The 19,349-nt window shown below is 40.1% G+C and overlaps 1 protein-coding gene across 1 annotated transcript in view; it reads left to right on the forward strand.

Moving 5' to 3' along the window:
* ctnnd2a (catenin (cadherin-associated protein), delta 2a) overlaps positions 1-19,349 on the forward strand; it is a 244,656-nt gene that overhangs the window by 60,636 nt on the left and 164,671 nt on the right. Inside the window, 1 exon segment of the mRNA XM_035143145.2 lies at positions 17,473-17,585. Within this exon segment, the coding sequence (XP_034999036.2) occupies positions 17,473-17,585 (113 nt within the window).

A 19,349-nucleotide genomic window follows, 5' to 3' on the forward strand; every position in this document is an offset into this window, starting at 1 on the left:
AAAAAAATGAAGCGATCTAATTCATCAGTTTTTCTTTCTCTCTACTTCTTTTTCTTCCATCACTCCCTCGTCCTTTTTCTATGGATCCCTGACAAAATCACTATTCTTTGTATCTTGCTTTCTTGAACACAACCCCCTGCTGTCTTACACTGCTGTTTTTCACAGACTTGTCAGATATAGACAACAATATAATACAGTCATGCTCTGCTTGGTGAGGCAGCAAAGTCGTGTATATGTCAGGCTGCAAATCCCCCATTCTAAGGTTTTCTATTGGATTCCGATGAGGTAATGGGGAGACTATTGAAGTCAATGTGGTCAACAACGATGGGCTGTGACATTTACACAATGATTAAGTGGTCAACGAGGGGCCCAAAAAGAAAACATTCTCGACACTGATGCACCACCAGCCGCCTGGGCTGTTTGCTGAAGGCAGGTTGGATTCAAGCTGTTGATGCCAAAATTTGACCCAACCATCTGCAGCCTCAGCAGAAATCATGATTAAGCAGACCAGGCTTCGTTTTTTTCAGTCTTTAACTGTCGGGCTTCGGTGAGCCTGCGAACATATATTTATGTTCTTGGCTGACAGCAGTGGAACCTCATGGCTCCTGTGCTGTTGAAGCCCAAACGCCTCAATGTTGGACATGTTTTGCACTGTGCTTTTTAATATGCTTCTCTTCTCACCACAGTTGTAAAGACTGGGTATCTTAATTATTGTGTAGACTTTTGTATCGTAGATTGATGTCTCTATCACAATCGTTTCACCGCATACCCTGATCCATTGGGCTTGGGCCCTCTAATAAGATCCCTGTGATGATTAGCAAAAGAATTGCCAGGAAAACAGAAATAGCTCATCTTTACTGAGCCTTTTGTAGATCAACATGCTCACACTTGTGATCATCCACGAGATTGTACACTTAAAATGTCTCTTTAACGCAAGATCAACACGAAAACAAGACCCTTTTCATCCAAAGTATGATTACTGAATGCAATTCTTATTTTATATCTTTGACTGAGACCTCGTTGTCCCCTGCTTACTCTGCCAGTCATATTGAAGCTTCCCTGTGATTTTAGTTTTTTCACTCCCCAAGGTCAAGTAAGCGAGGGGGTGGTGATTTGCTCCTGTGCCTTTTTTTTTTTTTCCCAAAATCATTTTCTGTTCTCAAAGGCCATTTTCCTTCTTTTGAATATGTACTTGCATAACTCTGAAGGCCAAATACTCCACAACTTCCTGTGACGATCTATCTCCCTCTCGACTGAATGAAAACCCCCAAAAAAGAACCCATAAAATGTTTACACAGATTCTGACAAAGAGGCAGATCCAGGAATTTTCTTAAACATTATTTGATTGTACAGTTTTTGACATTTTAACCAGTTTGCAAGGGAATAATTCATGAACCTAGATGGATGGAAGTATGCTTCAGGGAAAAATCTGCCAAATTTTTGTGCAAATCCAGATCAGGGAGCAGATCCAGGAATTTATTTTTCACTTTCTTTAATATTGAATTTTCACCATTTTCCAAGGGAATTATTAATGGATCTTGATGAAACTCAATTCAGGTGCAGCTTCATTGAATTTAAGAGGACTTTAGAGCCTTGACTGAGGAAGGCAGTTTAATGACTGCCATTCCAGTTTATTTATACTTTCCTGTCATTTATATACAAAGCAAACAATGAATACTCTTTGCCCATCCTTTAATTTCCAAACCTAGTCTCAATAATTGTATCCCCTTTCTCAATGTGTAGGTTTAACCTTATATTTAAAAGAGTGGATTTTAATTAAACAATTTTAGTTTACACTGTGACACGGTAACTATTTGTTTCACACTCAGAGATAGCAGGTATTAGCATTGTCAATGTCACCATAACTGAATGTTAGCATAGCTCAAATTGCTGGCAGATGATTCTAATGTTGAACTACCTGCAATATGAAATAATATATATTTTGTGTGTCTCCACAAATCTGGAATTCTCTGGGTTCATTTGTGTAAAGACCAACTTGCAGGAGCTGAAATAATTAGAGATGGTATTTCATTATCAGTTTTGTTATTTAACCTGACTTAAGGTGGAATGATTTTATATTTTTAATGACAAACGCATCCTTCTCTGTAGTAAAAAGCATGTTGTAGTATAGTGAAGGCAGTGGGGTAGAAAAAGAACACTTGCCAGTCGTGGCTGTTAGATGTTTTATACTTTGATTGACTAAGATTCATGCAAATGCAATTTACACACTAATTATAATTTTATACGCTCGGCTTCGATGCATATGTGTGCACATATTTACACACGTGGGATTGTTTGTTTGCTGTTAATTTGCTTGCAGATTTTCCCAGCTTTTATTTTAGCTTAACCCCCTCACTTCCCACGCTATCCCTCTCGCTCAACACTCCTTTTCTCAGTTTTCTCTCTGTCTCTCTCTCCCTCTCTCTTTCTATTGAGATGACATGGCTCCAGTGCCTCTTGTGACGAGATGTTCTTCTTACGCTCAGTGACAGCCTCTCTGTTGCCAATTAGTGGTGGAGTCGCCAGCTCTGAGTTTGCCTTCAGAGATTACATCTCTGTCTGTTTACAACCCACAAATGAGACGATCCACTCAAAGGCTGGAAATGTTACGTGATGCGTGTTTGTGTGTGTGTATGTGTGTGTTAAACAGAGTTATAAGACTTGAGCATATACATTAAATCATACATCATACATGTATAGGTGTGTATTTATATGCATCAAATACTTAAGATACATTCTGTGCATATTTTCTATTTCTATATGTTATATGTTAATAAACACCTGAAGACTTCCTTTGGTTTTCTTTTTATGTAGATCGGAGCATTGTTGTGTGTGAATCCCTTTTTTGTGTGTTTGTTCTGTCATCCACAATGATAGTAGTGTTTACATCAAAAGAGGAGGAAATGGGACCGAAATACAAGTCCTAAAATCTGAAATTACTTCATGACACTCAGCATTCAAACTGTCTTGTGGAAAATTGTGCCACGGTTTAAGTGGAGCACACCTTTCCGTTACTTTGATCGCACTTGTTAAAGAAGTCCAGCGTCCCTGAAAAGGACAAGTATCACTGTATGTCAGCACATCTGAGTATAGAGATGAGACGACACTTCATTTGATACACTCGCCACTGTGTTAAAAGTGTGTTAACACAAACACACGCACAGTCAGGTCTTGTGAGGAGTGATCCTGATGTACCATTTCAATTGAATAATATTCCTTTAATGTAGCTGTAAATTACTTGCCCCACTGCAGAGCAGTACAAAGCTGTATAAAGGGCCTCAGACCCATGATGAATTAGAGTTAAATTACACAGGGCTCACATGTGTATAAAAGACATATTGAGAAAATATTATTCAACTGAAAATCAAAGGTTATTCCCCCTTTGTTAGACACACTATGCATTAGTGACTTTTGCTCTAATTGAACAGTCAGGGGGTAAATTAAATTCAGTATAACTCAGTAAGAGTGCTACAGCGTCACACATGACCATGATGAAGTGGCGTTCAGAAACAGGAACACACCGAGAAACTGCTGAATTTACTGCTTTCTTATACTTGTGTATTCCAAGCAGTCCAAGGATCAGCACCACGGACAGCGGCAGTGACACATTTTGGTTCATATTTTAATGATCCATCTCAGCCCAGTGGGAAAGCTGAAGAGAGACTGTAGATTCGCTCTGTTTTCTTTTTTTTACATCCAGTCAAAAAGATAAAGGTTTAGGATACTGTTGTCATTTTGTGCAGGATGAGCTTAACTCATGCTACAGTGATATATGTAAGATACGATAAGAAGTCCTTTATTAGTCCCGCAATGTGGAAATTTGCAATGTTACAGCAGCAGCAAAGACATCACATAAGTAGCATGCAGTACTTGGGTGAAGGAATATAAAGAAATAGAAATATACCACAATATATAGAAAAAATATAAATGTGATTAAACCGGTATATACAGTGTCAAGAAATATATTGTGTCAGAATATGTACAGTAAATGTATTGCACATAACGGTTTATATTGCACAGTGATAGATGTATGTAATGATATATAGATGATGCACCAAGACATGTAAATTATTTCACTATATTTCCATATGAACTCACTTGGTGTATGTCAGTGGTGGAGCAAAGTGGTTCCCAAACAGGATTCAGTGGACCCCCGGGGGTCCATGGCTAACTGACAGGGGGTCGGTAAACAGTTTCCACATTCATCCATTTAAATGATTGTGATATAGTCTGTGTTGATATGCTGAAATAATTTTTAATATATGTCCAATATCTTTCTCAGACATTTCTTTTGTGTTGTTTTTTTAAATACCTAAGTATAAAAAGAATAGATAATGTCAAATCATTCCAAGCAACTTAATTTTTCTTTAATTGAACACAATTTTTATGTAAAAGGATTTTACAAAATCCTGCTGTATACTCATACCATATAATATTGTGGTTCTTGCGATACCTAGAATTGTGGCGGTTACATCTTATGAATTATTCAATCCTAAGATTAATAGGTTAATTGCTTTTGAAAATTGTTTGTTTCTTTATAATAGGGGAAATTGTGATTGATATTTACGTCTAATCCGTTATTGTGTATAATATAATCCAAAAGCACGCCTTCCAAACAGAACAGTATCATCACCAAAAGTAGCAGTCAGACAGTAGCATCCTTTTTTCCTCACACCCACCACCATACTCGGGGCATCACAAGGCCCCAAACACCGCCCGTCACCGCCTGCTCATAAACTCATCTGAGTTTGTTTAAAAACAACAATAAATCTCCTGATATATTTAATTTGTTTGATTTAGGGACGTGTTAAGGCAGCAGCAGCCAGTTAGAGATTTATGAGAGCCTGCTCACGTGCTGGCAAATGGCAATCTGTTCAGCGCTGCGTCCCAGCAGAAAAATAACGCCTCTCATCGCAGTGAATCATCACACCTTCCGATTCACTGAAAACAAGCAGTTAATCTGATTCCCTGCTCAGTTTTTATAAAATTCCATGGTAGCACAGATATTGTGAAGGCGCCAGGCGAACACTGAGGATATTTGGGACTACTTATTCAAAACTGAGACACAAACGCTATTAGAGCAAGAATAAGAATGATTGAAACGCCTGCAGAAACTTCTCAGGGTTATTTGAGGATAAAGGAGGATTTACACATGATAATGCAAATATGTGATACATGCATATTATATAACCGCTTTAAATGCAGTTAAATAGATCTAATGTTAAATGTCCTGTTTCAAATGTAGCTCAAATAAAAAAAAAACTGAATCCAAGATCGTGAGACGTCGACCAGTCAGTGTCGTTGAAAAACTGAGATAACCGATGAAACTGCTCATCGGGAGGATGCCAGTGTGATATAAGTGACATTTTTGTTGATCTGCTGTTACCTCTAAATGAATGTGCGCACTTGACATTTCGCTGTGACGATCAGCAACCCTTGTAGTCATCATGTTATCTGCACAACAAGTGGGGAGGTTTGGGGGGGGGGGAAGCAGTGAGGGATTTATCCAAAGTACCACAACAGCCCAGTTTACAGCATCTGCTGGCTGTGTATCTCTTACACACAATTGCACGCAGTACTCGGTGTACATACCTACACAGGCTGTCTGTGTTTGCATGCGGGATTGTGTTTGTGTCGATTCACTTCACGTTAAATTGGCCACACACTTCCGCTTTGTTGGAATTGTGAATGATTTATTTTAATGGCGTAAATGTTCTCCAAAGAAAGGAGCTGGCTGGGAAGCTTGTTAAGCCCTTTACCCATCATGGAGAAACTATGCCGAAGGGCCTGTCTATGATTTTATCATTGTCATGCCTGTCGTTCTGGTTTAGGCTTAGGGACTGTCTCTCTCACTCACACACACACACACACACACACACACACACACACACACACATAGCTACACACACTCAAATGCTCACATGTACCTGCTTCTACACACGCTCATGCACATTGCAGATATGCAGACAATTTGGCCAGATAAAGGAAACTGTACAGTCGCCCTCACACACATATTGCAGCTACAGACACACATGCACTTGATGCCTCTAGACATTGTTTACTGGCTAGTGACCTGCTTTCGTTTCTCTCTTTTTCAGTGCCAATAACACTACAGTGGTGTAGGATCAACTGTTCTTAAACTCATTTACTGTGTTTGTGTGTGTAAACAGTCTTTAAGGGGACAGAGTAAAACATGTTTCTTTGTTCCATTTATGTGCTGATAAAAACCTTATCTTTGACAACAGCCAAAACCCTTTAACGTTGTTTCTCCCTTTCATTTCTTCAAATCCATTAAAAAGAAAAGTGGCCAACTGCTGTCGTTTATACGGGCGAGCAGTGAATATGTAAGGCCTCAACTTCATGATGTGGAGCTGCACTGTTGTCCGTATTATTGCCAGGGGCGGCTGTGGTTCAGGAGTTACAGTGGGTTGTCTAATAAAGGTTAACGGTTCGATCCCTGGCTTCTCCGGTTTGCAGGTCGAAATGGGCAAGATGCTGAAACCCCAACCATGTGTATTAGTGTGTATTAGCTTTATGAATGTGTGAGTGAAGGGGAGAATGAGACCCAATGTGTAAGGAAGGATTGGGTATTGAAATCAGCTGCTCTGACAAGTTCTTACACGGCCAGTGCCTACCGGACCGAATCACCACGCAGATTTCAGAGCTCTGCACTTAAATAGTTGCCCTGTTTACAGGCCACATAAACATCACATTAAAAACATTACAACTAACTCTGGTGGCAACACACTCTCTACATGGCTGTGGCATAACGTCAGCCTACAGTTTAACCATCCGTATGTGCACACAAGGGTGTGTGAGTGTGTGTATTGTTGCAGCAAGCCCTTCCGTCTGTGTCTGCATGTTTTATCCTTTGTCTGTGGGAGCATGCAGGCGCTTGCACCGGCTAATCTATCAAAACAAGTGTTTGTGATTACCAGTGGATGGATGACCTTTGGGGTCTCTGTGGAGTCCCCTGTCACATTGTGTGGTGGAGATAGAGGACAGGAGGGGAAAGAGCTGAAGGTAGAAAAGACACTTCCTTAGTGAATAAGTGTGTTTTTTTTCATACTTGCTTTTTATGCTATGTTTTTGCTGACGATATATATATATATATATATATATATATATATATATATATATATATATATATATATACACACACACATCCCCCTGCTTCATATTCATGCACTTGCACACAGTTTCAACTGGCAGCTGCCCAGTACAGCCACGGTTTACAGCTATACTTTATATCACTGAGCTGCTCCACTGGAGCCAAAACCGAGAGCGACTGCCCTGCTCAAGGGCAAACTGCCAGCAAATGTTGAGAGAAGACACGGTGTTTACACATTCACTTTACTCGCCCAGAATTTCCCAGGTGGTCTGAGAAAATTCAAAATGGCAGCTTTCAGGTTAAGAGTCATTTCTCTAATCTGAATCTGAATAACATTTATCTTGAATATCAAATGGCATATATATACTTTACGCACTCAGACACTGCCAGCATGTCTTTTCTGATTGATTTTTTAGAGAATTGCATACTTACATAATTTAGTAATTATGTAATTTACCTTGTTTTCTAATGAAACATTTCAGAGTGTGTGCTGTAACTATAATCTCATATGCAAGCAAGCTCCTTAAAGATGGACAACAACTGAACAGGTCTGCTGTACGTTATGTTAACACACAAATGCGCGCGCGCGCACACACAAAGATAGTGAGAGTCTGGTTTTCTTATATCTGTAACTTCAGATGACATATCGACTTCCATTTATTTCAGAGTTATTCTAATCTTAGCTATAACTTCTTCTTGTCTCAACCTTGTCCTAAACCTTATCCTAACTTTAAACATGTCTTAACCCTAAAATTGAATGATTGTCCCCATAAGAAAGAAATGTTATCATGTTGTGACTGTGTAAACATAGGGACACAAACACACAGGCGCGCGCACACACAAACACGCACGCACGCACACACAGGCACTCACACACACCCTCTCACACACACACACACACACACACACTCACACACAGACACGTGCACACACAGGCACGAAAAGATGTGATGGCATTTAGGCAGTGACATTTTCCAAGTGACATTTTGTCTATGGCCAAACCCATAGTCACTGAGTGTGAATCCAATCATGCTATCTGCTTCACTGTCATGGAGCCAACACTTAACGCATGGATGTGACCTGGCACACAAATGCCTACACACAACTCTCCAACCTCTTTTTATAATAATATTCTTTTGTGTTGTTCTTGCACATAACTAAGTATAAAAACAAAATTTGTACCCTCCAAACTGTCTTGACCTTGACATCCTTGACTTCCTTTCCCTAGCATTGTCCACATGCAGATATCATTTAAATGCTTTTTTGGCTATAAACCCCTACACATAGACAGAGACCATCATTTTCATGGAATCTCCACACATTGTTCTAATTTACGTCTTTCTTCTGTTCGTTTTACATCAGCAACTACATCTCACACTTTATTAATGGTTTAAGATATTTTGGGAATTATAATGCATCAAGTATGAAATAAGGTCTGTATCAAGTAGTACTTTTCTAGTTAGATCAACTGCTTACCTGGTGTAAAACTTGTTAATATGAACACTCCTCGTATTAATTATTCGTTCACATTTTTGGCTAAAGCTGTCTATTGATGTGGAGGCTAAGCAATGAAAAATAAATGACATGAAAACTGCTTTGGGCTACTGGAACAGCTGTTTTCAGTCTGTGGTCTCGATGAATTCCACAGAAACGAAATAAGCAGATTCTTCGTTTTTCTTTTAAATCAATGTATTTTACCGTCAATCGTGGCACCAGCAGAAATGAGGTTTCATCATAACATTTTTTGTCAATATGTTGCTCGACAACCAAACTGAATTGTAAATGTAATGTTTTGCCTTGAAGTGTTAGCTCACGGTAGAGACCAAATGGTGTTTGCTTCCTTCTTCCATCATTCTGTTGTATAGGGTGTATTTGTGTATACCAACTGCATGTGCATATACAGCATTAAGGGACTAGAATGTGTTTGTCTGTGGCTGCTCGCCTGTGTGGTTGTTATTGAATTTACCAGCAAACAGAGAGTCGGGGAAAGAGAGATGAGCGATGAGAGTATTTACAGTTGGATCGGTAGTGGTTAGCCCTCCTTATATAATGCCCTCTAATTAGACAATAAATCACAAGTTAAATACAGTAGAACTTTCAACACAGTATTCAAAGAGTGGCAGAGTTGGAGATTAGTTTGCGTTACTCATATGAAAACTAAACAGTCTGCTACACCACACAGTTCATCACAAACAAGTTAATCAATGTTACACTTCACCGACAAGTTCACGCACATTCAATCAAACACACACAGACGTTAAAGAGATGCAGCTGAAAGAAAAAATAAACAGAATTAACAAATGCTGCCACCCACGTGTGGTTTTTCAAGGAGCACATTTTTGTTCCTACAGAGGTTTGGAAGTGAACATTTCAGCGTATGGGAGTTTTTATAAAAGTTTCTATGTGAACAACATTTTCACTCAGCTGAGAGAGGAAACAATATTTTACTGACATAGTCCTTAAATGTGCTGATATCTCCACCAAGGCTAATGCCCCATCTCACCATGTGAAAGCAGTGTTTCCCATTAATTAGCTCTAGACATTGGCGGCCCGCCATATTCTAATGAACATTTCTCATCATAACATGAGAGATCTTCATACTTGGTGTTTCCCCCTGTTGTAGCATTGTGCTGTGTCCTGCACTATTTGCTGCATGTTTGCTCGCACGCTAATGCTATTGTCCATAAAGTTTTTACTGTCCAAGCAGACAGTCAGTCAGTTGTGCACATACCCACAAGTGGCATGCACTGCAGTTCCCGCTTTTACCTGAAAACGTGTCTTTGTCTGTGTACCTGTCATCTGTTGCAAAGATTGAATGAATTTTGTGGGAAATGCTGCAGGGAAAGCGAAACAAAATTCCTGGATCCGACCATTTTCTCCAATCCAGGATGAACTTGAATTCCTGACCCATATCGAATCCTTCCACCAAGTTTCATCCAGTATTTTTTGCGTAATCCTTATACTAGCTGAGAGACAAATAAAGCTGACTCATAACCTCCTTGGGAGAGATAATAAGGTCAGCAAAGAGGACATTTAGTGTTTAGTGCATATGTATGAATGCCCTAACCCTTACATTAAGCCTGACATTAAACTAAACAAACAGTGCATGTGTGCAGCCACACAAGCAAACACTGCCACTTTGTACATGCCTCCATTTGACAATCATGTAATGAGAACACAGAATGCTCTTTGCCCATCCTTCAATTTTCAAACCTACTCTGCCTTTTTCCCCATTCTCAATGTGTCATTTTATGTTATTCTGAATTTTGAAAGACCAAATCAATGCTAATATGCACCCATAATTAGGACAGAGAGAGCTGTTTTGGGTCTTCATGTGTGTGCCTGCATGTATGTTTAACCAGGATGACATCCCACATACCCACGACACTATTCGTGGGCTGCACAGGGCTTTGTGTTTGCAGCTCATGAGCTCTAGTTGACAGAGACGGTGAAACAGAAAGAGACGTCCTGAAACAAGGAGCAGAGAAAGTGACAGTGTGACAGAGTGAGCACGGGAGTGAGATCGGAGGCTGGGAGATGATTTTTTTTTTTTGCACACTGAGCCCTTAAATAATTTAATGAGGGAAAGATCTGTATTGCTGTGTTTGTGTGTTGAATATTTATAATGCATATAAAACTGGTAAGGGCCAGCTGTTGGCAGTCATGTGGCTCAGGCTTGTGCTGTTATTTTCAAAAGGAACCAAAATTCAAACACAAATGGCTTCTGGTGCATTACTAGTGGTTTTACCAGTTTATAAGTATGAAGGGTTTGGAAATTTACCTTAAGAATTCACTGTGAATATTTTCAGTGTTGTTAGAATAGTGACACACCATTAGCCTGGATGCAGCCTCATCTTATTTCCATCTGTTTAATGATGTGGCTCTTTGATTTGGCTGTCTTTGAAGCTGTTTTCCTGAATTCCTCTTTGCTAAATTACACTGAATCACTCCTAGGACTCAAAGTGAAAGTTTGAGTTGAGCTAAAAATAGTTCAAATCCAGAGCAGAGCATATACTGTATAGTTGCAAAACATCCCCAGAATGGGTTTGTCCTGTAACCTCTTTTTCTCTTCCTTATGTCCTATTGTTTCACCAGTTTGTCAGACTCAGACATGTACAAATGAATCCAAGGAGCATTCAGGTTCACTCTTGCTTATAATTTATTGCACAACAAATATAAGAAAATGCAGTATCTTAAAGAATGGTTAAAGAATAGAACAGTTTTCATTCATCTGCTTTTGAGATTGAAGCTTGTCACCCGCCTTCCCTCTTACACGCCATGTACACCAGACTTAAACACTACCTGCCCTCACCACCTGAGGAGGGAGGAGGGTGCATGCTTACAAGCACAAAAAACTAAAATAAATAATATCAATATAAATACAACTTGATGTGACTCCTACACCATTTATATGTAAAATTAATGAATGGGAGAATTAATTGAATCACAATTATACAACATATTTGTCGTATTTCACAAATCCTCCCTCTCGTCCACGATGCAAAAACTCGAGAAAACTGATTCAACACGTTTCATATCCGAGAGCAGTGTCCTAATGATTGCCTGTAGTCGCTGATTGATCGAGTGATCAATGAGATCAATGACATAATGAGATTTGTACCTTCTTTCCCATCAGACCAGCTTTGAGTATTTGTTTTTTTTACCCTATTTGTGATTGTTACTATTATTGGCAGTATTATTGTCATTAATTGTGTGTATTTTATGGGCCATAAATCCCTCAAGACAAGTGTTCACTGCTATGATCAGTACCCATGTGCTGTCCATTGCATTACTGTTATACCCATTATCACATTAAAGAACTCCCCTCAGGTATTGCTGCTAATGTAAATTATATTTTGTTAGACACAGGCTGGTGTGGTAAGTGCCAGTCATCACTGTAATAGGAAAGAGCAACATCCCTGTGTACAACAATAACAAAACGTGTCTTATGGAAAAAAATATGTGTTATTAATCAAACAGACAGAATGAAGCCAGAGCTGAGAAATATCCACTTTCCATCGATTCCTAACTCTAATATTAACCCCAACCAAGTACGGGATCAAATCTCAGCTCTCACCTTATACAACAATTGAAGTTGGATCGTATCTTTTTGTTCGGGTGTGGTGCCTCCACAGCACCATTATCTATACTGCTTATCCTTTGAGGACTGGAGCCAATCCCAGCTGACATTGGGCCAGAGGCCAGGGCCGACTTATAGAAACAAACAATCATTCACACTGACATTAAATGAGTTTCAAACTGTAACAGAGAAAACCCATGCAGTCTTAGCAAAAACATGGAAATGCCCCTGGGTTTTAAACTTGTGAGGTTTAAATCCAAAAACCTTCTTGCTTGAGGCGACATTGTTTACCACTGCATTAAGGTGCCACCTCCCTTGGTCCTTGTTATTACAATAATAATCAAATAATAGATAAATCTCATACTTTAGTTTGATTAGGTCAATGTGGTGACCAGTCGTCCTTTCTTTCCATTTTTCTTGTCCTCTCTTTCTTGCAAACACATGCAGAGGCAGCGGATCAGGTCTCCCTCCCTCAGCCATCGTCTCATATGACTTTCATCAACCGAGTCATCAAAGTCTCATCTGTCTTTTCTGTCCTCCAGTATTTGTCCCCCTTCATCCTCCCCTACTACTTCCCTCCTGACTCATGGTTGACCTGTCACACTCATTAAAGTGACAGACAAGTAGTAGGGGGAGAAATGAATCTCGGCTAAAGTTGAACCATACGTAGAGTACACACGAACGCAAAGCTATGATTTTAGAAAGGAGGAACAGGGGTTGTTGCTGTCGGGAAGTTTAATATGCAAAGGAGTGATGGAGGAGAGGAGAGTGACCTTTTTACCAGCGACCAATCGCACTTCTCTTTCCCACTCCTTCATCCCACTCATCTCATCCAGGTTTTTTCTTTCCTTTTGAGCTGATTGAGGAAGGCGAGAGAAAGAAAGACGGAGCGAGAGAGAGAGAGAGAGAGTGTTACTTCCCATCTAGAAGGTCGAAGCTCTTTTTGAAAGCCTTTTGTTTCTCATCAAAAAACAGCAGTGTTAATAGTTGCCCATAGGCCACTTTATAATGATTGGACTTTATCTGTAGAAACACACAGACGGCACACGCTCGCTTTATGGTGATAATACAAGAAACTTAACTTAAATTGTAAAATAACTATATTGATGCTTGTTGTTACACCAACAGTGGTGAAGCAATATGAGGACATGATGGCTATTTATCCCATTAAAGCTCTAATACACAGACCACAGCTACGTTATCCTGCATTCTGTCCCAATGTGTTAGCTCCATTTTTATTGCTTTAAAATGCTGTCTGTGTTTCTGTTCTATTGTCTTTGGGCAAACCCCCAAAACACTTTATAATGAGAATATACTCTTTGTCAAGCTGGAAAAGACACACACTCCTGCAGACACACAAATACAAATATAAATCCCAAGGAGCACTGCACAAGGTTGCATCCTGGAAATCAACCTGGTTTACAATTGGTCCATTATTTTCTGTCTTGCAGGAGCCATTTTTTTTACAGAGTCACATTATGAAAAGCCGCAAATGGCAATTTCAGTACTTGGTTGTAAAAGAATTCACTTTTTATGTTGTATTTATTAACCCGGTCATGTTTCTATTCTAAAGAGAGCTGTCTCAGTTGGTTTTCCATCGTATAATGTAATGCTGTCTGGATCCCTGTAGCACTGTCTCCTTTTCTCTTGCCCTCCCCCACAGGGAGGTCAGATATCATCTTGTATTGTGCCTTAAATGCCTCACTGAAGGCCCAAAGTGGAAGTTTTATGTTCACATATACCTGTGTATACAAGGGTGCTAGTTCATATCTGTATGGGCTTGAATTTGCACATGACCTTCGCCCTTGGGATTGATTTAGCAAGCCACTGCATATATATATACATATACTCTTATACCTCTTCAACGCCATGTTTATACATGATATACTGTCAGCTAGTCGGCTACTCACTGACACTGCCATGCTAGCTCTGACTGTATCGTAGATGTATAACTGAAATGAGCCGGTCTGGTCTATGGAGGATTTGTGTGATATGTGTCACCAGCTCATCCCGCCCTTGCAGCTGTCTCCTATTGCAACAGAGCTGATGAGACATGATGAGAACGTTTTAATGCCCAGCAAAGTGTAAGCATCGGACGTCTTATTGCTTGCCGGCACCAATGTGTCTTTGAAAAATGGTTGAATCTTGGAATAGGTTGGCATGAGAATGATCCACCTGTTGGAGCCTTAGTTTCTCTGGGATGAAAGGACGCATTTGGAGGAGGTTTTCAAATAAGACCAACGCCACTGTGACGCAATTGGCCTTGAAATGTCGATGGCTCCTGAATTGGGAGCCAGCTCATAGATGTAATGTACATGCGTTCACTCTAAAAGCTCTTGGGATCTGTCCCTGAGTCCATACCTGCTTTGTTTTCATGGAAAAAAGACTCAAACAGAGTACGCAGATCAACTCTGTGAGAGTAGTGCAGGTGTGTGAAGGAGCAAGGGGCGGAGGAGGAGTCAGGACCTCATTTGTTATGCTGACTGGTGGATGGGGGTTCTGCCGTTACCATAGACACCATTGTTGCTGCATGTGGCTGCTGCGCTTTGTTTCCTGTTCATTCCTGAGAGGGAAGCCGCGACGCATGGACACAGCACATGCACAACACAGTGGAATCCCACACCTAGTGCAATCTGATAGAAACGCACTAAGAGCACAAAGAGCTGAAACTCCCAACTCATCATTGTTCGCATCATTTGGGATGTGATCCACGCACATATTGAGGTAAAAATATACTGTATACAAAAGAAAATGTTTGTGAGGGATTTTGTAAAATGCACATGCAGAATAAATGAAGTTAAAGAGATAACATTGTAAAGTTGATGATGCTACTAAACACTGATCCAACAGTTGCTGTTCTAAGAGGGATCACACTCATAATTGAAAACATAGCGAATGGAATGTAGAGAAGATAAATACATGTGACACAGTCTTACTTTACTCCTTAAAACGTATCGCACAAAACAAGTATTTTGTCTATAAATGTATTTCTTTAAGCATCATCTCAAAAAAGTAAATTTTTCATATACGCTGAAAGGCACTTCTGTCACCAGTGTAGCACTGACACACATAGCAGGACACCAGATGTCAGTTTATCACTGGCTTTATCAACGTGCTCTTTCACAAAAGCTCATGGGTAAAGGCAAGCTCCCTCAGGCAGATCCCAACAACAAACCAGAGCCCGTCCCAACTCCCTCGGCTCAACCAACCCGCATGCATACTGACTTAAATGAACCCTCCTGATTGGCTAAGAGCACAGAAGCTGCTACGCTGACTGAACAGGGTCGCAACACAGTACTTCCTTAACCAAAGGGATTGTATAAAGAAAAGATGTGACAAAGGTTTATGCATAATTTAACAAATTTCACCTCAACACAGACTTGACGTAACAGATTTTCCATCTGCTTTGGCATTCAGGCATTTACCCTGGTACTGTAGAAGGTTTCATACTGTTCAGGTATTATATATACACCTCTAATTAGCATAATGCTACTTAGGGTGCAGGGATTTACATTTTTACACCTTAAGGATTTAATATAGTTGCAGCTGTGGCAAGGTGACAAAGCAGTCTGCAGTGGGGGAGCGGAGCAGGGCTTTGAGAGGAGGCAACTCACTGTAAAACAAAGCGGTAATTTATAATTATGGGTCCACAGAGTTTAGTAGACCCTGCTCACATTCCCAGCGTCACCTCGCTTCGTTAATCAAAGGGGTGGCTGAACCAGCTAGTTTGTTGTTTAAGTGTATATAATTTCTATGTGAGCTTACAGTATATGAGAGAACCATACAGTACGTGATGAATGGTGCCATTTGAGGGGCTAACCCTAACATGAAAAAGGGCTGCGTCAGCGTTAGACTGCGAAAAACAACGAAGAAGATGAAATTAGCACATTGACTCAGGTGTCATGCTTGACACTGCAGATTGGACCTGGAGCCGATTTAAAAACCTGTGTCTACTGCAGAGTGATTTGACCCGGGAGCGAATGCTGATTATGTCCATTCCCATTGCAGACAAAAAACTGATGTTATTGGGTGTTAGCGCATTTTTTGACCAGTGTGAAAATGGCTATATGGTACCTTGAAGAACACAGTGACTCTGTCTGCAGCATCAGTCTTTTTCTTTATCTCACCCCTCAATAAAAATTCTCTCACACTCTCATATGTACTTGCCTCCTTCACTCTCTGGTCGGGAGCCTTGTGGTGGGACCACATCCCAAATTAAATTATTAGAATCAGAAATAAGAATACCATTGTCTGCAGCATTTTCTCTTCAAAACTGCTGGGCCGTGAAAGAGCTACTATTTTGAAATAGCAAGTACATCATATGCACTTTACCGGTTCAACAATTCAGATAATTTCAATTGTGAATGTCCAACTGAATCATCAACTTTCATCTCTATTTTCATAAAAATGAAAAGACAAATAAACATTGTTGCGTAGTCAGCTGAATTTTCAGGGATGTGATGCCGACAGTGGCTCGACATGATGATTCCTTGTGAGTGCCAGGAAGTAGACTGCAAAGATTTGTATATAAAAATATACAGGAATAAATAATAAATATATTTTCCTGTCCTTGTCAACCAATTTTCCATGGTTTGCACAGGTTTGCAACACATGCTGAACGTGAGCATTTGGGGTTTCGCCTCTGACAGAAAAGCACTATATTATATTATATTTCTCTAATATTATGTCAAAGATGAAACTCAGTCACAACACTGTGCATAACTGTAATGTGCTATAAATTCAAATTTTGCTTGTGCACATTGTGGTAATACTTCAAAGATAAGTAAGATAAAAGATCTACCTCCACTAGTACTACATATGTACTGTATATGTCAGGGGTTTCCTTCTGTACTTTGTGTGTGTGTATGAGAGGGAGACAGGGAGAGAGACTGTAAAGATGAGTAAATTGCTGTAAGCATGTGTGAAAAGGGGGGAGATGAATTGCATTGTGCTCTGTAGTGTTTTGGGAGGAGAGGGGATTGAAGTGGGAGACTTGAGATAGACTAGGGATCAACTCATTCAGAGCTTCAAATGGCTTTGAGAAAACCAATCAAACCAGCGCACCCTCTCCCTACTTATTCGCTCACACACTCTCTCTTGGTCCCACATACACACACACTCAGTCGCACGTACACAGTGTCCTCAGTGGGCTTGAATTCGCTGCACTATTGATATGCTTCCATGCGGTAACATGCATAAGCACGGTTCTGCTTCCCACAAGAATCCCATCATTTTCTCTCGCTCTGTCTCACGCACACTTTGTTCCTCTTTATCTCTTCAGGAGCTTCAGTTTGAACGGCTGACCAGGGAACTTGAGGCTGAGCGTCAGATCGTTGCCACCCAGCTGGAGAGGTGCAAACTTGGATCAGAGGCAGGCAGCATGAGCAGCATCAGGTAACATGCAACCCCCTACTCTCTCTTTATCCATCTTCCTTTGTGTGTGTGGTGAGGTGGAAAGTGGGTATCAGGTAACACATACTGCCCCCCTCTTGTGTGTGTGCTGGTTAGGTTTTGCATGGAGAGGATGTCTTTGTGTGCGTGTGTAAAGTTAGAGCATAACAGAACCATGTCCCTCATGACGCCAACACTGACCTCACTATTATACACCTTCACCCTACCCTCGTGTACTGTACTGCACACTCAAACACACCACGGATACTGAGGAGAATACCCTCAGTGTGTGTATGTAGCTGCAATACACCCAGGGCGTGTGTGTGTTCTCCTGAGAACCCCTGCTGTGGGGTGCAATCAACAGCTGGACGGATTTAGATTAAACTGGGGTTGTAGACAAAATCACACACACACACACTCAGACGCTCATACAACACAAAAATGTTTTAAAATAACACCAAGCTTATGGGGAGTTTAAAATACATAATTTAAGACAAACGCATGACTTAACAATGATGTGAGTATGATCACACACTGCACAAACACACAAATATGCCCACAAACACAGTTTCCGAGGACCATACATCACGAATGCATCACAACCATTGGCAGTGTTGCAGAGTCGCAGGAACACAAACGACTTTGCTTTGCAACAGAAAGTCTGGTCAGGTCATAGTATCACACTTCCTGGAACCCCTCTCCACATATTCCAAGAATAATTAGCATATCAGCCACAGCCCCGAGACCCTTGAAAATATTTCATTAGGTTTCCCAATTAAGTCTGACCTTTCTGCTGCTCAAACAGTTTTCAGATGAGAGAAAGAGGGCTCTGAACAGAGAGAGACAGTCGAGATGAAGCAGTGAGGGGAGAGATATATGTGAGCATGCAAATTTAGAATTTTATGCTCAAACAGCTCAAACCTTTAGCTTATTATCCTCCCCTTTCTTACTAAATTACTCTTTTCTCATATTTTATTTCGTAGAGGCTTTGCCTTCCTCGAGTAAAAAAAACAGCGTAAATAAAGTAAAAGATTGTGGTTATAAATTATTTACTTTGTGACATTTTGTTTTGTGTGTGTGTGTGTGTGTCTACATTTGTGTCTATGTTTTTGTATTTGTATGAATTATTTCTGTCATGTCAAAGAGTGAAGTTCATAAATTCAGCATCCCTCTGGCTCCCTGAGGCAGCTTATTGCATAAGTACACAACCCTGGGGCAGCGAAACAGAGCACACTGAGAACAAAAAGACACTTTTGAACTTTCCCAATTCATTCTGTTTGCTGCAGCTAAGTCTTAGAAGAGCTGTTTTTGTAAAAGTTTGGAGGCTTCCTTCCACGGTTTGTGCCAGTTCTGTAATTTGTTAATGTACCTTGGTTGTGGTATAAAAGTAACCAAAGTACCACTGTCACTTATATATTACATCATTTACTGTGGTATGTTTGTGTTGTAAATAATCCATGTATTGATTCCACTGTGTAACACATAAAACACAACAAATAATCCTGAATATCTTAATGAAATCACTTATGTAAATATAAGTTTAACTTCACATTGATTTGAACAATTGATTTATTCTCGATGTCCCACTTAAACACATTCTGTCAATATGTCAACACAGTGTGCTCAAAAAAATATCCAGACCCCCTTTACTTTCTTTCACACTTTTGCTCTAGACTGTCATCTTCACTCGATAATCAATGATGACAAAGCAAAAACTGAATTTTTGCAATTGTATTACAAAGGAAAGACTAAAACATCACATTGACA

The sequence above is a fragment of the Hippoglossus stenolepis genome, chromosome 19 (assembly GCF_022539355.2).
Source record: "Hippoglossus stenolepis isolate QCI-W04-F060 chromosome 19, HSTE1.2, whole genome shotgun sequence".
In the NCBI taxonomy this organism is placed as follows: Eukaryota; Metazoa; Chordata; class Actinopteri; order Pleuronectiformes; family Pleuronectidae; genus Hippoglossus; species Hippoglossus stenolepis.